Below are 24,625 nucleotides of genomic sequence, written 5' to 3'. Positions count from 1 at the left end.
TAAATGCTTTTGAAGGGCTGGGAATGAAATCCCAGTGATGGTATGGGGCTGAGTGCTGCTGACTGCAGCAGCTGGAATCCTGCAGCCCCTCAATACTTTATCAGCAGCATGGGCTTCTCTACGCAGTTTCGCAGTTTCTTTTTTTTAGTCACCCTGTGATTGTTGGAACCATTCATGTTAAACACACAAAATGCTTTAAGGTCTAGGTCTTATCCAAGTCCTTTAGAATTGACCAATAACCATTCTTTTGGCTTAAGTAAATTCAAGATCAAACCTTTTGGTTTAAGATTTAAGATTTTTACCTTAAAGCAATTTCTAAAGAGGTGTATGCAAGGTAGGTTAGCCAGGAGAACAGTACATTTATGAACAATAGAATAGAAGGAATGTTACAGCCATTATGTATGCTCATATTCTGTGGACACTGAATTTGAAAAGTGATGTAATAGTGTGAAGTGCTTTAAAGAACTAAACCTTCCTAATTCATCATTATAAAACACCAAGCTGTTAAGTGGTATGGCTACATGTGCATGTTGTTCAAGCTAGATTTACAAGGGTTGCATAAAAGTCTCTGCTCAAAATGCCTTTAAGATACTAATTAAACTCTCCCAAGATGTGCCTTCTGTGTGTGAGTATCTGAGCCTCTGAACTGACTGTCTCCAGTGGCAGACTGGAGTCAAAGGCTACATGCCTAACTACTTGCTAACAGGAGTATGCACAACTGCCTCTGACACTGCTGAGCAGATGAGGCATCTCCATACAGCCTTGCCTCTTTCTAGCAGTCATTACAATACGTTTGGCCTTTTTTTTTATCTTTCCCCCCCCCCCCCCCTCAAATGAATGATGCTTAAGGAGGTGCTTGTCCAATAAATGGCCCAAATACTCTTGGGACTGCAAGTTAATAAACATTGGTATAGTTATATTTATACAGCATAGCTATATGGAAGAACCATAGAATGTTACATTTAGACAATTAAGCACAAGAAATCAAACACCTGAGGGATGAATTCAGCAACCATAAAGAGAAAGGAGATGCAGCTAGACCCATGACAATGAGCTATCTCATTATATTCGTATTGATTTGGAGAAATCTCCAGGAACCTGCCACCAAAGTTGAAGCTGACAAACAGGAATTCTTTATTGCAGCGTCAGGAGACACAGGGGATTGCTCCTCCTAGTGTGTCTCATCCAAGCATCGACCGGGCTGTGATTAGATTGTCCTTAACCAGACATATTCATTAGATCACATACATTACATCCTACTTCTGGAGAATCCCTCCCACGTGTGCAGTAAAATGTGGTAGTGGGCTTTGGGACCCCTGGTGGTTATTTCTTCATCACTTTGTTTTACGGTCGTTGTCATATCAGTAACCACCAGGCTGGTTCTGGCAAAGCTGATCCTAGTCATTTCCTTTTCTCTACAGTTGCTAACAAAGGCTAAGGTCCTTGAAGTTACTTATTTACAGCCCCATTCTTCAATCAACCCCATTCTTTAATCCCCCCATTTTCTTGTCCTATTGAAAATTCTTTTGCAACTGAGTTATTTCCTTCTTATTCAAAGTTTCCTGAAGTATTTCCCTTTTTCTGCTTGATACTTAATTTTGTTTCTCTTCCATTCTTCATAGTTCATCATGGATTGTTTGCAACACCTAAAGGAGCATTGGACCTTTAATACACGTAATCAAAACTATTCCTATTATTACCAATATGGTTAAAAACAACTGTCTCAACCAGGAGAGATTGGATACCCTTGATGTTATTTTTTCCCAGATTTCCTCAAATCCCCATGAGATGTTTTCCTGTGCCACCTCATGAAATATTTTCACTTGTTTCCACATCTAATCTATTCCAATTTGTCTTAAATGGGATAGGGAGGCCAATTAAAGGCATACCCAGTCTCTCTTCTGATTTACGTGGCTGAGTACGGATCCAACAATCACTCTTGTTTAACACTTTGTATCAATCTCAGATATAGATTTTGATTCCATGCTTCTACACCTATTACTATACAAGTCCAGATTATGATCGATGCAGTCTCACATGTGTGGGTGCTGAAGACTCGACGTGCCATACTTTCTCTCAGTTCTGGTGTTTTTCTGGTTCTGGTGCCTTCTTTATTCTTGAATAATGTATCCAAGCAGGTTGTTCCTTTATCTTTACTGCTGTAAAGGTAGTCAGTAATACCTGGTATGATCCACTCCTCTTCTAGGGGATCACCTACAAAATCCTTAATGAAAAAAAACAATCTCCTGACTTAAAAGGGTGAACAGGATAATCTAAACCTCTGGCCCTGGTCCCTAACACTCTGCCATTTATTTCTTCTACCTGTTTTACCAAGTTTACCAAGAACTGTTGAAGGTGTCCTTCTCCTACTTCTTGAAGGCTCTCTCCTTTAAATTGAGATTGATATGGTCTTCCATATAGACTCTCAAATGGGCTAATTCCTTCCTTTGACCAAGGTTTTGTTCTGATTCTCAATAAGGCCAATGGTAATGCTTGATACCAATATAACTTAGCTCTTGACAAATCTTCCCAAGCTCTTGTTTAAGTAAGTGAATCGTTTTGGCCACTTCCCCACTGGCCTGAGGCCTATATGGAACATAGAATCATAGAATTGTTAGGGTTGGAAAGGACCTTAAAAGATCATCCAGTTCCAACCCCCCTGCAGTGGGCAGGGACACCTTATGCTAAATCATATCACCCAAGGCCTCGTCCAACCTGGTCTTGAACACTGCCAGGGATGGAGCATTCACAACCTCCCTGGGCAACCAGGGCTGGTCTCCAGCTGGACATTGAGCCATTGACCACAACTCTTTGTGTGTGGCCAGCCAGCCAGTTCTTTATCCACCAAGTGGTCCATCCATCAAATTAATGTCTCTCCAATTTAGAGACAAGGATGTCATGCAGGACAGTGTTGAATGCTTTACACAAGTCCAGATAGATGACATTAACCGCTCTACCCCGTCCATCAGTTCTGTAGCCCTGTCATAGAAGGCCACCAAATTGGTCAGGCAGGATTTCCCCTCAGTGAAGCCATGCTGGCTGTCACCAACCACATTATTGATTTTCATGTGCCTTAGCATGCCTTCCAGGAAAATCTGCTCCAAGATTTTGCCAGACACAGAGGTGAGACTGATTGGTCAGTAATTCCCCAGGTCATCCATTTTCCCCTTCTTGAAAATGGGGGTTATATTTCCCTTTTTCCAGTCATCGGGAACTTCACCTGACTGCCATGATTTTTCAAATATGATGGACAGTGGCTTAGCAACTTCATTCGCCAGCTCCTTCAGGACCCATGGATGGATCTCATCAGGTCCCATGGACTTGTGCACATTCAGATTTTTAAGATGGTTTTGAACCAGTTCCTCTCCTACAGTGGGCCCAAGGTCTTCATTCTCACAGTGCCTGCGTCTGCCTTCCAAGACTTGGGTGGTGCAGTCAGAGCCTTTACCAGTGAAGACTGAGGCAAAGAAGTCATTCAGAACCTCAGCCTTCTCCAAATCCTGTGTAGCCAGTTCTGATAGCTTCCTGAGGGGGCCTACATTCTCCCTAGTCTGTTTTTTATTTGCTATGTACCTGTAGAATCCCTTCCTGTTATCCTTAATACCCCTAGCCAAGTTTAATTCTAACTGGGCCTTAGCTTTCCTAACCTGGTCCCTAGCTTCCCAGACAACATCCTTGTACTCTTCCCAGGCCACCTGTCCTTGCTTCCACTTACTATAAGCCTCTTTTTCATTTGAATTTTCCTCAGGAGCTCCTTATCCATCCAAGGAGGTCTCCTGGCCCTCCTGCTGCACTTCCTTCTAGTTGGGACGCAACACTCCTGAGCTTGTAGCAGGTGATCCTTGAATATCAACCAAGAGTCTTGGGCCCCCCTGCCCTCTAGGGCTCTATCCCATGGAACCTTACTAAGCAGGTCTGTGACAAGGCCAAAGTCTGCTCTCTTGAAGTCCAGGGCAGTGAGCTTGCTGCACGCTCTTCCCACTGTCCTGAGGATCTCGAACTCAGCCATCTCATGATCACTGCATCCAAGGATGCCCTGGAGCCTCACATTTCCAACGAGCCCTTCCCTGTTGGTGAGCACGAGGTCAAGCATGGCACCTCTCCTTGTCAGCTCCTCTATTACTTGCAGAAGGAAGTTGTCTTCCACACAATTGAGGAACCTCCTGGATTGCTTGTGCCGGGCCGTACCGTCCTTCCAACAGATGTCAGGGTGGTTGAAGTCACCCATGAGAACAAGGGCCTGTGAGCCTGAGGCTTTTCCTATCTGTCTGTAGAGTGTTTCATCCACAAGTTCTCCCTGATCAGTCGGTCTGTAACAGATCCCCACAGTAATGTCTCCCATAGCTATATTCCCTTTAACCCTGACCCACAAACTCTCTGTGGACTGCTCACCTGTCCCCAGACAGAGTTCCATACTCTCCAGCCTATCCCTAACATAAAGGGCAACTCCCTCTCCCCGCCTGCCAGGCCTGTCTTTCCTAAAGAGCCTGTAACCTTCCATTCCAACACTCCAGTCATAGGAGCCATCCCACCATGTTTCTGCGATGCCTGTTATATCATACCCCCATAGACGTGCCCACATCTCTAATTCGTCTTGTTTGTTCCCCATGCTACGGGCATCTGTATAGAGGCTCCAACTGAAGCCGGCTCATTGGCTGGAGCAGCTGGGATACCTCTGCATTGCTCTGAGCATTTATTATAGGTTCTGGTAACTGACTGGGTGTGTTGGGATGGAATGATGCCCCCCTCCCCCAACACATCTAGTTTAAAGCCTCCTTGACCAGCCTGGCAAGCCTCCTACCAAAAGTTGCTCCGGTATCCACTAAAAATTCCACTTCATTTTCTCTAGTCCCTGGCTTTAATTTAACCAGCAGATCTGCCAGGGTAGACTCCCCAGGTCCCCGGCAGTCTAGTTGTAATTCAGCCACCGGAGCCACCTTGTGGGTATTTGGTTTAGAGCAGTCTCACTTCCAAGGTCCAAACTCCTTACAGTATGCACACTGATCCCATCCCACAGGAGAAGAATTCACTCTTTCACCTCTGCCTGACATTCCTCCTCTACCTCTGCCTCGTCCTCTCACATTAGTTCCTTCACCAGTTTCTGCTTGCTCCAAAGCAGCCACCGTAGCCGTGCCTATAGCACGACTCAGCTTTTTCTTCTCTACCTGTTCCCGGTTCCTATCTGCTCTCCAGGCTTCTTTAACATTCTCAGGTCCTTCTGCTCTGTTGCCAGTGACAGCAACCTCTCCCTCCTTATCAATAACAGACGGGGCAGATGCCGAGGGTGCTCCTCTCAGAGGTACCTGTGATATATAATCCTCCAACCTATCTTCCTGATTACTCTGGTTTTTTAACTTTAAACATTTTTCCCCAGTATCACAGGCTAAATGACACCTCTCCAGCTTAGCTTTCTGGTTTTCCCTGTCCTTTTCCAAAGCCAAAATTAAGGGATCTGGTGGAGCTATATTTATTTCGCATTCCGTCCCCCACACCGAGTGGTTTCTTAAAGTGAAAACCATATCTGCATACATCACTTCATCCAATTTTCCTTGTCGTCTTAAAAATAACATTAATTGCAACAACATACAATTCCAAGTCCCATTTTTGGGCCATTTTCCCTGATCCTCCAAGGTATATAACGGCCACCACAGGTTACAATATTTCATTAAAATCTTTTTATTACTGAGCCCCTGGGGAATGCTCCTAATTCTTGCCAGTGAGCCCGAACACATCCCAAAGGCCTCTTTTCTATTATTTCTCTGCTCTATTTCCCATTATTTCCTGATACACGCTACGCACACACACACTCACACGGGATCCCCAAAATTCCCCTCACAAGTGATGTTATGGGGGGTCCCAAGGGTGTTGTGACAGGGGGTCCCCAGGTTTACATAAATGGGGGGGGGTCTCCCCCTCACAGCGGCGTTGCCCGGGGCCGTGCTCACGGCAAAGGGCTGGGCCTGTAGACAGGGGCGGGTAAAAGTCAGGGGGCGTGGTCATCGCGGCGGGGGGGGCGTGGCCATTCTGGGAGGCGGGCTGTGGGCGGGGCGACAGCGGTGTTGCCCCGGCAACGAGGATGGTCAGTTGGAGGCGTGGCCACAGCGACCGGGCTGTAACCGCCAAACCACGCCCTCAAACCGGCACCAACCGGCACCGGGAGTCCCACACCCCGGTACCCCCCGGCTCCGGCACCCCCGAAGCCACAGTCACCAGCACCCCCAAACACTGACACCCCCAGACACCGGCACCCCTGAAACAACAGAGACGGGCACCCACAGACACCAGAACCCTGAAACCTAGGCACCCCCAAACCCCAACGCCCCATTCTTGTGGGGTGTCCGGGTGCTCTGGGGGGGCTCAGGCTGCCTGTGGGGTGCTCAGGTTCTCCCAGATCTGCTTCAGGAAGGGGAAGAGGAAGATGATGCAGGCCACAACGAAGAGGGTGGGGGCCATGGGGAAGAGGATGGAGGGCTTGAGGCTGATGGTGCTGTCCTGGGGAGGGACAGGGTCCATGATACTGCACACGGTGGCTCCCCCAAACCTCTGTGTGCCGCCCCCCACCCCCCGTACCTGGCCCAGGGTCTCCTCGTGGTTGGGGTCAGCGAAGTCGATGGAGTCGTCGAAGCAGGGGGAGACGCTGAAGGGGTTCTGGCCCCCGGGGCACCTGCAGGGGGCAGGAAGTGGGGGACACGGGAACACCGGCAGGACTGGGGGCACTGGGACATGGCCAGGGGGACAATGGGGACATGGCCATGGGGCAAAGGGAAATGGCTGGGGAGTACTGGGGACATGGACAAGGGGACACTGGGGACAATGGGGACATGGCCATGGGGGCAATTACAGGCACAAGGGGTACCTGGCCATGCGTACAGGGGGGACATTGCCAGGGGGCGTAGGGGATATAGACAAGGGGACAAGGGGGACATGGCCATGGGAACAGGAGCCACTGGGACATGGTCATAGGGACTGGGGGAAACATGGGCTGGTGGGACATGGCCGGGGGGGCAATGGGGATGTGAATGGGACAAACGTGCATATGTATTATTGAGAAACTGTAAGGCAGATCTAGTGTTTGCCACGTTCTGGGAGCTGATGGCTATTTAGCTTGGCCCAGCTGACAGGCTTTGCTCCTTGCCCAGAATGGTGGCTGTGCTGGGAGGATGGAGGGCAATCATTTCTGGTAACTTTGTTTCTTTGTGTATATAAATATTCCCTGTGATAAGCGTGGGCTGGCTCATCACACTAGATGGCAATCCATGCTTCCCTTCCCCCTGCCTTCCTCTCCCTCCTCCCATCTTTACCAGCACAGCAGATTCCAATAACAAACCCATCATTGTGAAAGCCAGGTGTCATCCAAATTCATCTGCTGAAGCGTTTGATCTATCTGCTGCTTCAAGATGCAGGTTTCAGAGTATTTTATGAGATGTACTTCACAGCTTTGTACCATACAAGACATTCTGCAGCATTTCATGAGCTGCATTTTATAAAACTGTATAAATTACTACCTAGAATGTTTTAGCAATCAGCCCTTTTTTTAAAGGACAAGTCCCAGTACAGGCTTGCATAGATATGAAAGTACGCAGAGAAAATGTGAACACCCTCAAAATACTGTTAACGCTTAACCTTCCAGAAGATCTCTGCTGGGCTATTTATTTTGTAATGGAGCTTGTGCAGTCCACAGGGAAACTAAAATGGGGTATAAGGCCCAGGAGGTGCTAATGGCGCCTCTCAGCTGCCTGAGGAGTGCACACGGTTCCCAGCTGCAGGCCAGGAGTGGGGAAGGGAGGAATGCAAAGGATGGTGGGGCCAGAGCTCCAGGGCTGCGGAGCCCAGGGGACTCGGGAGAGGCCCTGCCCTGGAGCTGCTGCTGTCCATGGCTTCCAGCTCCTCCAGCTGCCCCACACCGGCAGCCACGGTGTAAACTCGGGAGCCGCTGGCAGTGCCTTGCAGCGGGTCTGTCCTGGGCTGCCGCTCACCTGGCTCCGGGGGCTGCTGCCCCACATGATGGGCCTGGGCCCTGACCCCCTGGGCAGGCTGCCCCCAGTCTGGGACTTGCAGGTCCCCAAGGCCCAAGAGCCCCAGCACAGCCTGCAGCAGGCTGTGCAGCTCTCTGACATTCACATGTCCCATGTCAGACATGATGGCAGTGTCCAGCAGCTGAGACAGGCTGAGTGGTGCCATCGCTGCTGCTGTGTTCCACAATGGGAGTCTGACCTGTGGGCAGAAGACACAACAGGCAGCTGGCGGCCTTCCCCCTGCCACCCCGGAGTGGGGGGCCCACTGCAGCACTTACTGCCCAAGGACGGGGACTCTCTGAACTCCATGGCCTCGCTGCTGCTGGCACCTGGCACCCCACACCAGGGTGATGGTGCCAGGGTCACCGAGCCTGGCGGGTGGTGGCACTGACCCCTCCCCGGGCACATACACCCCTCCCAGTGTCGCTGTCCCCTCCAGTAACCGGGAATCATACCCCTAGACCAACGAGCCACTACGTGGGTCTCACCTCACACCCACCCAGATGTTGAGCAGGAGGAGGTGAGGGCTGGCTGAGCAGAAGGATGGGGAGGGACACCCATCCCCTGCCAGAGCAGATCTCCCCCCATCACTCACCATCTTCTGCAGCTCCTCAGCAGGCTCCTGCACTCGCTCCTGGTTGTTGCTGTCCACCCCTTGCAGCTGGTCGATGGCCCTGGGATCCATACTGGAGCTCGGGGCTATTAGCAGAGTCCCTGCTCCCTGGAGGTCTGCCCAGGAAACCTTTCTTGGGCAACATATCCCTGGGTTGCTGGTCTGGGTGCCAGCAGCTCCAGCCGCTTTCCATGGGCTGCTGGCCGGGATGAGAACAGGACAAGACTTTCTCTCTGGAGTCTTGGCCTCAGAGACAGCAGCTTCAACCTCTTCCTCTGTGCTGCTGGCCTGGCTGGCAGTGGGAAAAGACTTCCTCTGTACAGTCTCGGCCTCACGGACAGCAGCTGCAGCTCTGCTCCGTGAGCTGCTGGGTTGAACATTGGAACTTCCAGACCTGCTCGCTGGGCTGGAGCGCTGAACCTTCATACCCCACCATGTCCTCAACTGCCCCTCGTGCCGTGCACAGGTATCTTTGGCACGGGCGCTGTCAGGGTTGGGCTCCTGCTCGGGCCGGCACCGCAGCTCCTCGCGCAGGGCTGAGATCTCGTGCCGCAGTGCCCACAGGCTCTCTGGGAGAGACAGCGGCTGCGTGGTTCCGAGTTACCAGCTGGGCTTAAACCACAAGTTTCTTAGGCAAGCTAGGTAAATAAAGTTGAAATTGGGAAGAAGGCAGCTTTTTCTGCAAGCAGAACGCACACCTGCAGGATCTCAGGAAGTGCTGGCCACAGTATTGGCTGCTTCTCATTCTTAGTTTACCATTTTCTGAGTGAATGGCTGCGTGGTACTTATTTGCCAGATGGCGTTCAACCACAACGCTACATTTACAATATAACGTATGATAAAAAAACTGTAATGGACAATGTGTAGTTAAGGTTAAGTAAAAAGGCTGCTTCACACAAAAAGCCATTCTTTGCATCCAGTGCCTATTTAAAAATGTAGTGTGTTTTGAGTGTTCCCTAGAGAAGAGGTAGGCAGCCAGTTTAATTAGTACAGGGGTCTTGCCCAGAGTTACAGAATTGATGGCTGTCATTTTGTCTAATGTCTAATGTCTTAAAAACAAATGTAGGTGGGCGTAGAGTGCAGGGAAACACTGTCTAGAGAGGAAACTGAATGTCTTAGTTTTGGGGTAGCTGGAGAGCTGCTCAACTGGGACAAAAACTGCCTGTTGATTGCAAGTGAGGGCCTTGCTCTCACTGTAAGGGGCTGGCTGTTCTGCAAGAGTGGGATCAGTCCGTGCTGCCACAACAGCCCCCCTTCCATAGCCTCATGGCTCTGCAGCTCAGCTTTGTGCTCCTCATTGCCTCCATGGTGGAGCAGTTCAGGGAGCCCATCTGTCCAAAGCGTGGTCCAAAAATGGGAATTGATCCGGGCAATTCGGGGTCTCTCCTCACAAGGGATGAAAAGCTATACATGCGTAGCTGGAGGGTCCTTTGTAACACCAGGGTAACACCAAAGGGTGGGAATAAAGTCACTAGTAAGACCCTGTGTTTTGGAACTTTTTAATTGACAGAACAACTTAGAATCATAGAATAATTTGGGTTGGAAAGGACCTTCAAAGTTCATCTAGTCCAACCACCCTGCAACATGCAGGGATGAGTAGTAATGTCCCAATTCACTGCAGATCATCAGGTATTTCCCTGGCATCCAAACTGATTTACGGAATAGAACTTCATAACTCACAAAGACTTATATAGCACGTATGTTTATTGCGGGGCTGGATGCGAAGGGGATCGCTCCTCCTAACTAGCACACTGAGAGCTAAACAAGCTAGATATTTATTATATACAAACATACATATTCATCAGATTTTACAAGTATAGAAGGAGATTATTACAATTAGTTCCAAGAACTCATTAATACCATTCCCCTCCCCCTATGCCTGCGCACTGCCATCTGGTGGTCTTGGGCTGGGGTCTTCTGGATGAAGTAAGAGGTCTTCCTCACCATGCACTTTTCACCCTTGGCTCAGTTTCCCCAGCTGGCAACCTCAAGTCTTACAGAGACTAGCTGAAACAGGTTCTTGTCAGACATTCACCTTCTTGAGGGAAAAGGGTCCTTGATTTTAAACAACGTGTTTCAGCTACCTGTTCTATTCTGAGTTATAGTTTAACCACAAGACTAACAAGAACAAGAACCTACCTGTTCCCTATACTAAGTTAAGACAATCAATGCATAGTTTGAAGAAAACTCTTACCCTTTCCTTAGTCCATTACTATTCCTCACATCAAAACTACCACTCATATTACCACCAGACTCAAAATAACCCCAACACTTCTTGAAACTTACAGTCAAATGCAAAAGGTGCCACAATCTGACACAGCACTAGGAAGGGAACTCTCATATCCATGTACAGAAACATCCTACCTGTGCTATCTCCACGCAGTCTTCATCCTTCATGGCTTCTGCACAGCACAGAAGTGGCTTCAGATTCAGTTTAACAAAAACCGGGGCGGGGGGGAGGAACAGGAACCGTTGTTACAGGAACCAGTGCCAGTGCGGCCAACCTGAAAACCGCACTGGGCGTCACGGAGCTGGCCTGCCCATCAGCAGCTCACCCAACGGAGCCTCGGCTCCTCCTGACCCCCGGCTCTGCGCCTTGATCCGCCGGGACACCGCTCACCACCGGCCCCAGCGCACCACGTGACACACCCCGCCCGCTCCCCTCTGTCACGTGGCAACGGCAGGCGTGCGGGGCGGGCCGGTACGAGCCTCTTCCCTCACGTGGCCGCGGCGCCGGACCCGGAAGTGGTGTTCGTTGTGGCGGCGGCGGCGCCTGGCGGGATGGGGGAGTCGATCCCGCTGGGCGCGCCGGTGCCGGTGGAGCAGGCCGTGCTGGAGACTTTCTTCTCCCACCTGGGCATCTTCTCCTATGACAAGGCCAAGGACAATGTGGAGAAGGAACGGGAGGCCAACAAGAGCGCGGGGGCCAGCTGGCTGTCGCTGCTGGCCGGGCTGGCGCACCTGGCCGCAGCCGAGAAGGCGTACCACAGCATGACCTTCCTGGGCCAGAAGCTAGGTACCGCGGGGCCCGCGCACCCCCGGGGGAGGGACCCGTCTCCTCACGCCATGCCCCCTTCCTTGCTCCTCGGGTCCCCGGTCCTTCCTCCTCACTCACGCCTCAGGTCGCTGCTGGGGGTTGCAGCGCCCGCGCCTGCTCCCGGCCTGCCCCGGGTTTAGCTCCGCAGGTATCGTAGCCCGGTGAGGTGAGCTGAGCTGTCAGCCGGCAGTTGCAGAGGGCTGGGTACCATCGGCGAGATGCGTGTCTGCGCCTGAAACACAAGAGCAAGTGTCCGTGGGCCCAGTGAGAAATCGGCTGTGCCATTTGGGCTGCCCCTAACGAGTAAATGAGAGTGTAGTGCAGGTCGCACAGTAGCTGTGCGGATCGCTGCATCTCATTGTCTGGTAGGCCACCTACCTGCCGCTCCCGAGGTACAGCCAAGGGTGTTTCAGTGCTGGGATGCTCTGGCTGAGATTCTGGCAAAGGTGAGCTCAGTGGGGTGACCAGAGGTTTAAAGCTCTTCCATGTCATAGTTCCAGGGCCTAATATTAGATGCATATATGTAAGTACTCAGGGCTGGAGACAGACTCATAAAAATTGTTATTCATGTAGACTCTGCAGGATCTCGGGAAGTTTTGGCCGCAAACTTGGCTGCTTCTCACTCTCTCAGTATGTGAATAGAAAAATCCCCAGCTGGCATAGGATGAGCTGTCATCATGTTGCCCTCTGAGCAAAGCTGCTTATTTTCCCTTTGAACGGCAGACTGGCATGGAAAACGGATCAAAGGGTATAAGTCTGATGTGTAATGCAGTGAAGCATCAAGAGAATTCTGCTTTGGTGTTTAAGTGGTGACTTGGAACTATTTTATGTGAAGATCTTTACAGACATAAGTCTATTTGTAAGGCTGACTTTAGAACACAATTTTGGTGCTTGCAGGAAGGATAAAATTGGCAAGGGAATGGACGAAGTTTTGTTTATTTATATAGTTCATGAACTACAACAATACATGATTCTTCATTCTGCCCATGACCTGGGGGCTACTCATGGCCTAGGAAGGTAGCTGTTTCCTGATAGTCAATTCTTTGCCTTTCTGCCTTAAATTGCTAAAGTTGCTTTTGGGTATTATGTGTGTAAAATGGAAGTGAAAAGGCCTATCCACCATTACAAAATTGATAAGCAGTTTTAAAGTGGAACTTAAATTTGGAGTATCTTTGAAAGTTCCATGGATTGAGTCCCTGTGATCCTTGCTCTGCAAGTTGAGTGCCACAGGAGCACATAAGGGCATCTGTAAACAGAGGTCATGAAATAAGGTTAGTACTTTTGTACAGTCTTTTGGTTGTGTCAAAGTTTGACTCTACTTTTGTCATTTATATATTTTTAAATTCATCGTAGTGTTAAGCAGCCAGAAAGAAGCACAGACTTTTTTTCCCCCCCTCAATTTTAGTTATGGATTAACCTGCACTGTGGTCTCACTGAGATAAACCCTGATTGGTTTCCCTTTGAATTCTAGTTTACATTATGATTGTTGTAGGGACTGGAAGCATTTGGTTTGTACACAAATGTTGAGTGGATCCCGTTTAAAGGTTGCTTTGCAAATTTGAGTGCTTCATGATTGAGGAGGTACTGGTAGGGGAATTCTCTTGAGAAGATACAGAGTTATTTATAGGAGTGGATGCTGTTTCATGATGACTTGATTCTTCTGACTTCCACAGATAACAATATTTCAAGTCATGTATCATAGTGGCAAATTTAGCTGGAACCTTGTTTTCTGGAAATGCCCTAACTGAGACAGATGTGAGGGAGTTGAAGTTTTGCAGCAGTCGCTGGCTGATGAAATATGAATTGGGAGAAGTATAACTTGCATGAAATTTTATAAAGTGCTTCTGAGCGTACGCTATGTGTAATTCGGTTACAGAATAATACACTGAAACCTCTTCCTTGATTAAAAAGAAATAAATAATGTGATCAAACACCTTAAGAACACCTGGGGGAAAACAAGCATGGTTCTATGCGATTTTTCCAGTATTGCTGTCTATTTTTGCTGTCCCTGGATTTTGGTAATACCTCCATATTTATCTGAACAGGTGGTCAGTCATTCTTCAGCCGAAAGGACTCCATCCGAACCATCTACACATCTCTGCATAATGAGCTGAAGAAGGTGGTGGCGACGGGTCACAATGCACTAGGAGGAACAGCTCCTCACTTGGAAGAGCTGCTTTCTCACCTGTCTGAACAGCTCTGTTTTTTTGTTCAGGCTCGGATGGAAATTGCTGACTTCTACGAAAAAATGTACATGCTCAGCACCCAAAAGTTCATTAACTCTGAGGAACTGGTAAACATTTTGGAATCCATCTTAAAGAAATACAGCTCAAGGTCAGTGCTTATTTGCTGGTAGTAAGTACTCAGGCATATGATCTGAAATAAAAAATGTTGAGGCTCAAAGCAAGCCTAAAAGCTTTGCTGTCCTTTGACTGCTGAGCAGTAGAGCCCCTTGCATGAGTTCACACATGAAGTGAATGTTGGTCAGCAGCAGCAGATGCATGAAGTCTCAAAATATGACTCTTGAAGAAGAAAAATGGAAAAGGGAGTGTTTCTGCTTATCATGTTCTAGGAGCTGTCTTCCTTATTCCTTAATTAATACTCAGCATGTTCACATTCAGCAGAGAGGAAGAGTCATTTTCCTTATAAAAGAGCTAAGACTTCTTGCACTTTTTCATTAAAGGTCGAGAGGAAACAAGACTTAATTCCATATGGACTTCAGTAAAACTGATATATATAAATAAAACAGGTATTGTGTGATGATTTTACTTTTTAGATGAGAGTATGTGTCTGCTTATTAATTCTAAAAGCTACACCTAGGTGTAGCTTTTAGACCTGTAGCAGGTCTACCTATCAGGGTTTTATGGTGCTCTGTTATCACTTCTCTTGAGAGGTATTTAAGCCAGTAGAAGGAGCACCTCTGAGTCTTTGGTCACTGCTGTTATGGTTTCTTGAAGTTAATGTCCAGTAGTTCCTGTTATAAGAATTCCAGGATGTTTCTAAATGACCATGGGATGGGTATTTCACATCTAACACATGTGAGCCTTGAAAGTGATGGCAGTTTAAAAAATGAGAGAATTTTTGAATGCTTGTCAACAGACTGAAATTCTGGTGCTCTACTTTAAAGTAAAACGAAGTAGCCATTGTGGGAATTTAACTTAAAAATGTAGGTTTTTCTTTTTTTAAATCTTCATTGGTGAAATAGTGTCCAAGAAAATATTTGGGGAGATTATTCTGAGGTCTTTTTTTCAGCTACCATTTTTTAAATGTACACCTAGGAAAAAATCAAAATAATTCAGTGCTGCTTTCGGAGATTCCAAATCAAAGCACTGCAGTTGACTCCCTTATTTAAAATTTTTAGGAATAACTTAGGCAAATTGCAACAGATTTTTTGGTATTTGAAAATCAAACCTAGTCTTTATGATCTTACTAGAGATTTTTTTTTTTTCTGCAGTTCTTGGTTTGTGAACCCTTATTAAATCAGTTACTTGGTCCAATAAAATATGAAACTTACGTATTTTTTCCTTGGTGAGGTACATGTTAAAGAGTAGAGGGACGTAAGTTTTTTGAAAACGTAATTTGTTGTACCCTGACCATCACCATCTGTTCTGAGCATGTGCTGTTTCAAACAGCTGTTAAAAATCTGAAAACCAAAACTGATACTTTGACAAAGTGACTGGAGACTGTTACATATGAAATGTTTTACTGTGTTGTTGAAATGAATTTCAGTGACAGCTCTGTACTTCTTAGTCATCATTATAACCTCTTTAGAAAAACAATCAGTGTCTCCCTGGGAAGAATACTGATGGTCTTGCTTTGGGTTAATGAACAGTCTCTAAGATGGACACATTCTAAGATGTCTTATTGCTGATTCAGTAGCTACTGTGTGGTCCTCCCCAGTCACAGAGTATCTCTGAAAAAAAGTGGGTCTAATGTTACCTTCCTTTAGCCCTCCTTTAGTTTCTTTGTGTCTCTGCTTAGTTTCTGGGGGCTGTTAGGCTGATGTGTGCGGGCTGGAAGGCATTTCTGTTATACAGTCTGTTGTCCCTCTCAGGTGAAAGGTCAAATAAACTCATCCTTACCCAGTCTCTTCCCTCTGTCAATATATCCCTCACTTGTAGTTGAGGTTGTACCATTATGTCAGCCAACTGTGCTTAGAGAGGGCATCTGATCTGTAGATAAATTCTGGCCTTGGTTTCTTTCATTTACATCTGAAAATAGCTGCTCAGATAATAGTAAAGGAATGACAGGATTAATTGACTGTCAACAATAGAGTCATATTGTCTGGATCCGAGAAATCATTAACTCTTGAACGGTTTAAAGCTGTTTTCTTACTACTTATTGCTGACTTGCGCACAGCCATTACTAGACTCTGTTTTGCTATAGAATACAGCTGGAAAAGCAACTTTTCCTGATTTAACTGTTAGTTTGGGTGGGGTTTTCACTGAAATAATTAAACCAGCATCAGAAGCCAGATCCTTTAAAAGCTTAGTATAAAATGAATAAGTAACTAGTAAAACTATTTTGATGTAATTATTTTTAATGTAAAAAAAAGTGTATGATCTATGGAAGGAAATAAAACTTATTAAAATGGGGCTGCTTTATGTCTGCAAACAAAACTCTAACATCCCTCTGCTTTCGAGAATGATTGGAGGAAAAAAATCCACTTTCCAATGTGTTTCTAAGTTCTTAACACTCTGGCTTCTTGAAATATTGTAAAAATCTGTCTGGTTTGTGTGATACTGAGCTCTGTCAGGTGCTTCTGTGTTATGAAACTCAGTTACATCAGATATACAGAGTACATAACCTGTTACTTTGCAACTATATCAAGCTTCTCAGCTGTGGCTGAGGTGTCTATTTTTGGATTAAAACAGTTTAGCAAATCCTGCTGTGCAGCGAAACATGAAAATAGCTATGAGCCACAAAGCAAAGTAGAAGTAGGAAGCCATACTTCATAATGTTAATCCAGGAGACTTGGCAGTGTGGAACTGTATGAATTTTTTAATTGCTTTTAAGACTGAAGAATAACTTCCTTGGTCTGACTGCAGGTGTGTTGAAACCACTGTGCTCAGTCTGCACTTGAAGTATAATGCTTTTTTTCCCTTCTAATACATGACAATGAAACTGTTTTTCTCCTGAGTACCAAAATCATTGGAATTATATAATGTTGACTTAGCAGAGTATTATTTTAAATTGACACTTGTTTGTTCAAAGAAATCTAAATATGCTTTGGACTTCTGAGCCCACCAAAGTAGCCAGTAATGGCAATCTCTGCTATAGTGGGAGATGAGAAGGTTGCCGACATATAGTGTGTATAAAGATGGCTGGTCACTCAGCCTAGCCTGTTTGCAGAACACTGGGCGTCAAATGATTCCTAATATAATTTTCTACAATTAAATATGGACTTTCATCTTAAATCCTTTCAAGATGTGTATTGTGGCTGTTAAAAAAGATAAAATTGTCAAACAATTTTCACAAGTTTAAGGAATAATGTTTTGGTGAAAGCTTCATGGGAAGTCAAAAAAGGGGTGAGGAAGAAGGGGAAGGGATGAAAAGCCTAAAATTCTCATTCTCCTGGTCCACAATAAAATTGAGTATTTTGGTTTTAAACCAAGTATTTCCAAAATGGGTTATGTATGTTGTGTCTTGGAAGCTGAGGGGAATAATGGAGTTGCTTCAATTTTGAAGATAAGCTGTTAAAGGTGGGAAGACTTCAGTACAGACTTCTTTGTTTTAAAGCAATAAAAAGACAGAATATTTGTCTGAAGTGACTGGATAAATCTGTCTTAAATGGAAACCTCATCAAATCTTGTCTTTGAACTATTGCTTGTTCTTTGTTGGAGGTCCTTTAAGAGTCTTAAAGGCTTGTTATGGAACATATTTACTAAAAAGGTCACTTCTGCCTTTGCTGAAGACTCATTCTTTCTAAAGTTAAATATTTAGCTTCTGTAACTGGAATAGTTTTGCACAGTTTTAATTAAGCATGTATTTGTTGATGATATAATTTTCAAAGTAATTTTTCCCAAATTTACAGTAATTTGAGTATCAAGAGAAAGGAGGGAGGCTACACTGACTGTTTTTCCTGACGTTTAGAAAAAATAAAGTGAGAAAGCTATAGAATGGATCGATAAAATTCCATTTAACCAAGAATTTGTTTTACTAATAGGATTACTCTTGTGAATAAGATGTGCAGTGACACTTCTACCTGGTAGATGAGGTGCTTGTGTGAGTTTGGGCTCATTTTCTTTTTTAAACATCTGTTGAGAGCTGAGCTTGACCTAAATTTTTTGCGAGAGAAATAGGTTGTTATAGCACCTTCATTGTGATATGATGAAATCTTGCCAAATGTTTTTGCCCTTCACTGCTTTTAGTACACCAAGATTTGAAGTTTGAGACTTGATTCGTTGGTAAATGCAGTTAATCATGGTTCTGTTGACTAATTTTCCATCACGATTTTATTGTGATTTTTAAAAAGCAAAAGAAGCTCAGCTTGCTTTCACATGGTTTCCCTATCAAACAGCAAATTTATAACATCATTACTTTGATTTAACTTAATGTCTTACTGGTATTCCAGAACTATCCAGACATATTTTACCACCAGAAGTGATTTTAAGTTGGAACAAACCCACCTGAATTTAAAGAGAAAAGGTGTTATAGTAGTTCATGGATCAAGATAAACAGTGATTGTTCTTGAACTGATCAAATATTGCTGTGATAGAAAAATGTCTGACACATGTTTTTGTCAAGTGCAAAGTGTTCTGTTATGTTAGAAGAAGCTTTTTTTTAAAATCAGTGTTAGTTTTTTGGTTTACACTTCACTCTGATGTTTGGTCTTCTGTCTGTTAACTGACATATGCTATCTGATTGTGTACAGCAGTTCTCATGTCCTGACTAACGTTATGTTTTCTAGGTTTCATCATCCAATCCTTAGTCCTCTTGAAAGCAGTTTCCAGCTGGAAGTAGATGTGCTTGCGCATCTTTTAAAGGCCCAAGCTCAGATCTCAGAGTGGAAGTTCCTTCCATCCCTGGTTAACTTGCACAGTGCTCACACAAAACTACAAACTTGGGGCCAAATTTTTGAGAAACAGCGAGAGACCAAGAAACATCTGTTTGGAGGGCAGTCTCAGAAGGCTGTACAACCTCCACACCTTTTCCTCTGGCTCATGAAGCTCAAAAACATTCTCCTTGCCAAGTTTAGCTTTTACTTTCACGAGGCCCTTAGTCGACAAACAACAGCATCCGAAATGAAAACTCTGACTGCTAAAACAAATCCTGATTACTTTGGGAAAATTTCCAGCTTCATCCGGAAGTATGATGCCATCAATGTTTCCTTAATTTTTGACAATCGTGGATCAGAGAGTTTTCAGGGACATGGTTATCATCATCCCCATTCTTACAGGGAAGCCCCCAAAGGAGTTGATCAGTACCCTGCAGTGGTGTCTCTGCCCAGCGACAGGCCTGTTATGCACTGGCCCAATGTAATCATGATTATGACTGACAGAACCTCTGACCTTAACAGTTTGGAGAAGGTTGTTCACTTCTATGATGACAAAGTCCAAAGCACGTACTTTCTGACTCGCCCTGAACCTCACTTTACCATTGTAGTTATTTTTGAGTCGAAGAAGTCAGAAAGGGACTATCATTTTATTTCTTTTCTCAATGAAATTTCACATTCCCTCAAGAACTCCAAAGCTTTTGCGAGCTTGAAGCCTGGATCCAAAGGGTAAAATGCAAACCTCTACAAGTTGCCAAGGCAGTATGCTAGCCTTGGGGGAGCTGTAGCTTCGAAGGAGTATAGGAATTTGTGATTCTCAGAGTCTAATTAAAAAGGAACCATTATTTTTAATGTTTTAAGTTCCCTTTTTTTTTTTAAGCTAACAGACACTTGAAGTAGTTTTGGGCAGTTCTCAGTGGGATAATTTAATTGTGGGGTGCTAAATGGCCACAGTAGGATTTCTTTCTTGGCATGGTTTTCAATTTTCAGTATGATTTGTTTTTCCACAGCTCTCTTGCCTGTATCAGAAAGGAATATATGCACTTTATCTTAGTCTGATCATTGACTGTCTGCTACAGAGTTTATTGAAAATGGGGTGAGGATGGAAGATACTATCTTTTCAGAAAACTGCATTGCCTGACGGGAATGATTTCTGGGAAATAAGCAGTGATGCAAGGGAATATTAAAGCAGACTTGCAAGAACGCATTTTAAATAAAAAATAAGAATAACAAAAAGCACTACTGCTCATTATAGCTTAGTTTTCAAATGTTTTAAAATGATAATTGACATCTGTCTGTTAAGCATCAGTCTGTATTCTGAGCGCTCTGTGTCATAAAGCTTTTCCACTGCCTCAGAACACAGGCTGGGGGCAAGACAAGCTGCAGTATGGGCTGGAAGGCCAGTGTTCACTGGAGTGTTCTGACACTGTGTGTCCAGCAGCAGTCTTGGCTCAGATTAACTGAAGGAGACAAGCTGAGGTTGGGCAGGTATTCTAGAAGCAGCAGCTCCATGGAAAAAGCGGCAAAGCTCTTGTCAAATTGTGCCTTTGTCGTGCTAAGTTTAAAAAAAAGTAAGGCAATAGGAAATGTCCTTTATAAATGATTTATTTTCTAATTTGCTGTTAGGGTCAACTTGGATTTGTTTTCAGATTTTTATAAGTACATAGTTTTTACTTTCTAGTCAGTTTAAAATAATTTCACAGCTAAGCCAAATCACTTCTGGAATTTGGATTTAAATAGATAGCCTATGCAGTATTATTACCTCATTCTAAAATGTCTCTTTCACTACTTCTGGGCTGCAGGTTTGGGAAAAGTATGTTTTCTAGTTATCCTGAAAGTGCTTTGTTTTTGGAAATCAGTATTTCCAAGTAATATAAAGGGTTCATTTGGCTGTTCCTGTAGCCTTATATTGCGTGATTCTTTTGACTGTTAGCTATGCAGTTGTGCAAGCACTTTCATGGGAATTCAGGAGGACTGATATTTGTAGTGAAGTTAGATCCTTAATTGACACTGTGTAAGGTATAACATCATCATGTTTGTTTTAAAAAGGAGTTTAAGGCAAATATTGATTTCTGTTAAGACTGAAGTATAAAAGATAGCACTGCAGACATGGCTTTTACCAATTCCCTTTTTCTTCCACAAAAGGTTATGGTAACTTATCTTGTCTCTTGCTGCAAATACTGATTTCTTTACAGTCACATAAGCACGTTCTGTTCTTAGAATGTAAATTCTGACTTTACGCTTTGTGCCAAATAGAGCCTTCTGTGCTTTGCTATAATTACATGTTAGGCTGTTGTGAAGACCTGTGCTACTGTCTTTCCTGTGCTACTGCCTTTCACCTAAAGTCTTACTTTAACTGCAGTATCACTAAAAAGTTCAGTCTGCTCTTTGGCATTTGAAAAGAGCTGCAAATACACCAGCCACTGGAGGGCATCAGGTTGTAACAGCATTGCGCTTTGCAGCTTGAATTGCTCTTTTAACAGGACAAAGTTGCAAATCACAGTATTGAGAGAGTTTGTGGTGCTTCCAGACTGTGACCTCGTAATAACATTGTACTATTGACTTCCTCAGCCTGAGTAACAGAAAAGAGGCTGTTGCCAGAACTGATTCCCAGTCTTCAGCAGTGTAATAAAGTGTTGTACAAATCCTGCCTGTCTCTACAGTATTTCCCTGTTATACTAGCTGTGTGTGGGAAAGGGGAAGGGAGTTTTGGGGGATGAGACTGCGTGTGGTGCTAGCACCTTCTTGCTCATTTCTGAGTTGCAGGGAAAGGAAGGTGAAAGAGAAATCTGCTGCCCTCTGGAGCAAATCACCATCTTCCACCAGTTGCTGAAATGGCTGGAGGCTGTTCCCAGCGGATTTTAGGGAGAGAGGAGAAGGAGGTGACTGTTTGGCAGACCTGGTGGTTCACTGGTTTTGGCAAGTGATGTCTCTGGGAATGGGGAAGGTGATGTTTCTGTGCAGGAGGAGGCGAGACTTGCATTGCTCCTTCTCAGTACTGGGGTGGTTTGCTGCAGTTTTCTTCAGAGGATCTTGGGAAAGCGGCCAAAGGAGCCATGGGACTCATGGGTAAGAATTTCTGAATATTTGGGTAGGTGAAGAACCAAAGGGAACCATAACCGTTGCTCTCATGTTGTGAGAAGGGAGAGAACAGGGGAGAGGTGCAGAGAAACAGTGGGAGAAAATTGGGTGCTGGAGAGAGAAACTTTTGTGGAGCTGTCTCTGGGTTTCAGAGTCCTGTCTGTAAGGCTTTCCTTGTAAGGTCTCATCTTAATACAAGGTGGGGAGCAGAAAATCCAGGCTGTAGGAAGTGGCTTTGATGGGAACTGCAGGGGTAAAGCTGAAGAAGGGTTACATTATAATCGATACAGAATCATAGAACCATAGAATAGTTAGGGGTGGAAAGGACCTTAAGATCATCTAGTTCCAACCCCCCTGCCATGGGCAGGGACACCTCACACTAAACCATGCTACCCAAGGCTCTGTCCAACCTGGCCTTGAACACCACCAGGGATGGAGCATTCACAACTTCCTTGGGAAACCCATTCCAGTGCCTCACCATCCTAACAGGAAAGAACTTCTTCCTTATATCCAACCTAAACTTCTCCTGTTTAAGTTTTAGCCTGTTACCCATTGTCCTATCACTACAGTCCCTAATGAAGAGTCCCTCCCCAGCATCCCTATAGGCCTCCCTTCAGATACTGGAAGGCTGCTCTGAGGTCTCCACGCAGCCTTCTCTTCTGCAGGCTGAGCAGCCCCAACTTTCTCAGCCTGTCTTCATACAGGAGGTGCTCCAGTCCCCTGATCATCCTCGTGGCCCTCCTCTGGTCTTGTTCCAACAGTTCCATGTCCTTTTTATGTCAAGGACACCAGAATTGTACACAGTCCTCTAAGTAAGGTCTCACGACAGCAGAGTAGAGGAGAGGATCAAATAGTTTTGCGGAGTTGAGGTGTACTATGACCAAAACCTACTTGTGTGTGTGGTGCGAGTACATGCAATGATCAAATATTTGTAGATCTGTTAGCCTAACAAATTTTGTTAAAATAAATCAGGCTAACAAATCTTTAGCCCCATGATTTCCTATTTGATGCTTTGAGGAGTTTATGTTTCAAATGACAAATGAGGTAACAGGGGGATTTATCTACAATGTAAAATTGGCTAGGCCAGTAATGAAAATTGCACCATTAAGGGCAGGAACACATCAGTGGAGTAAGTGAAGGTGGCCAGAAACTCAGTAACTTATTAAAAAATACTCAGTTACTAACTTCAGTCCTGGAAAGATCGATCAGTCTTTTTACTATAAGAACTGGAGAACAAATGCAATTTTTCTGAGCTGTGTAACAGCCCATCTGCCAGCTCCTCCTCTCCACCAGTTTAGCTAAGCAAGACTGAATGTACTAATACCCTTAAGAAGTCTTTCATAAATGACTGTTTTAAATGCAAGATGTAAAGATGTTTATGATAGCACAAGGAAAGCCAAGGCTTCCAGACATATTTAAAAGTTTTTAAAACAAGTACTGAGATTTGATATTCTTGCTGTCACTTGTTGCTTGGCACAGCAATGTGGAAGCTTATCTTGTAGCAGATTTCATGTACCTCATCACTTAAGTCCATGAGGATCTTGGCAGAACATTTAATTCAGTATCCTTTTCCTGGAGCGTGAATTTGACAGCGAATGTAGCCTCAGATCTCTTACATATTTTATATTTATTTCTTGTAAGCTGTTTTCTTTTACATGTGGTGTTCAGGGATTTTTCCTTGAATAAAACATATTTCCTTTTCTCGCCCCTTTGCATGAAGACAATGCAGGGAATGGAAACTATTAATACTGTGCTGCAAAGGTCTGCAATATATGCATAATGCACATAATATTCAGGTTTTAATGATCTAGAACAAATTCCTGGTATCTATCTGAGTGCCAACACTGTGTTTTTCTGATTTGTTTAGAAAGAAGACTGTGCTGTAAGTGGAAATAACGTTATGGTACTCTCCCAGTTAATTATTGCCCTAGTCCACCCTTCTTCATATATGAGCCTTTTGAGACACTTGTGATCATCCTAGTGGTTGTTCTTTGGTATCAGTTATCAGTTATTTGAGGCTTCCTTGCATGCATACGTGTCTGTGATGCCTGCTGCCTTTTACTGCACTGGGTCCCAATCTCCTAAGCAAGCTTTGCTTGAGAAAATCAGCGACATGCTATACTTCATTCCTTAAATCCTGTTTTTCTGTTTTTGGCCAAATAGCTACAACCTCTCATCTCGCAGTAAGTAAGAGTGTCGCGCAGCTTGGTGGTCAGCTCTGTGATTGCTTCCAGAAGTGCTGGCACTATGCTAACTCTCTTGGCTGCAGCTTTGGTGTTTCTGCCCTGTTTTCTCTGGAAGTCCTGTTTTCAGACTCACAGAGATGTAAGTCGGTCCTGCCTGGGTGGATGTAGCCGAGGTCAGATACTGCTTGTTGGCTCAGGCTCTGCCTGAACCTTAAGAGCAGAAGGTCAGTGTTCTGCCTGTTGGGGACAACTGTTGTGCTGCTCAGCGGGGCTGGCCTTTGAGCTGCAATCGTGCAAAAGCAGGAGCTGTTAATGGGGAAAAAACAGGGGAGGCTCTGGAAATGAGAATGCTGACAAAGGACAGCAATAGCGTAATGCTTTGCAGGGCAGGCATACAAAATAAGTCAAATGCAAGATGGAATTAGACTTTGATTTCCTTTTCCTGTTAGTGAAGGACTGATATAAAAGGAAGTCTTCCCTGAAAGAGAAAAGAAACAGGTTCTTTTGCCATGAAATTGTTTAAATAATTGATAATTTTCCTCCAGGAACTGCCTGTTGTGCATGCATGCTTTTAACACATTGCCTGACTTATTTTTATAATTGCAATTATAGCAAACTCTTTTCTGGGAGAGTTTTGCCTGTGGTTTGAGTCCAGTTCTCTCCTAACTTTCAACCTGGTGTTGCGGCTTCTGGATTTGT

General features: G+C 44.9%; 1 protein-coding gene across 2 annotated transcripts; it reads left to right on the top strand.

Annotated features, from left to right (window-relative positions):
• Positions 1 to 11,315: 11,315 nt before the first annotated feature.
• Positions 11,316 to 21,307, top strand: KICS2 (KICSTOR subunit 2). Of its 2 annotated transcripts, XM_061467858.1 has the most exons (4): positions 11,316 to 11,644; positions 13,711 to 13,784; positions 13,863 to 13,999; positions 18,576 to 21,307. In XM_061467858.1, the coding sequence occupies exons 1-4, from the start codon at positions 11,410 to 11,412 to the stop codon at positions 19,390 to 19,392; spliced, it is 1,263 nt and encodes a 420-aa protein (XP_061323842.1). In that variant the 5' UTR covers positions 11,316 to 11,409; the 3' UTR covers positions 19,393 to 21,307. The 2 variants fall into 2 exon arrangements, with proteins under 2 accessions (XP_061323842.1, XP_061323841.1); XM_061467857.1 differs by having other exon boundaries at positions 13,711 to 13,999.
• Positions 21,308 to 24,625: the final 3,318 nt, after the last annotated feature.

Source organism: Pezoporus flaviventris, unplaced genomic scaffold (genome assembly GCF_033815535.1).
Source record: "Pezoporus flaviventris isolate CSIRO_AGI_PZ_B2104156 unplaced genomic scaffold, CSIRO_AGI_Pfla_v1 ptg000045l, whole genome shotgun sequence".
Classification (NCBI taxonomy): Eukaryota; Metazoa; Chordata; class Aves; order Psittaciformes; family Psittacidae; genus Pezoporus; species Pezoporus flaviventris.
The sequence above is the reverse complement of the archived record's forward strand: the minus strand, read 5'-3'. Positions and strand labels throughout refer to the sequence as shown.

Coding starts and splice junctions, on each gene's coding strand:
- KICS2 (XM_061467857.1), top strand. CDS start 11,410: ATGGGGGAGTCGATCCCGCTGGGCGCGCCGGTGCCGGTGGAGCAGGCC. Junction 11,645..13,710: donor CTTCCTGGGCCAGAAGCTAG/GTACCGCGGGGC, acceptor TTATCTGAACAG/GTGGTCAGTCATTCTTCAGC. Junction 14,000..18,575: donor TTAAAGAAATACAGCTCAAG/GTCAGTGCTTAT, acceptor TATGTTTTCTAG/GTTTCATCATCCAATCCTTA.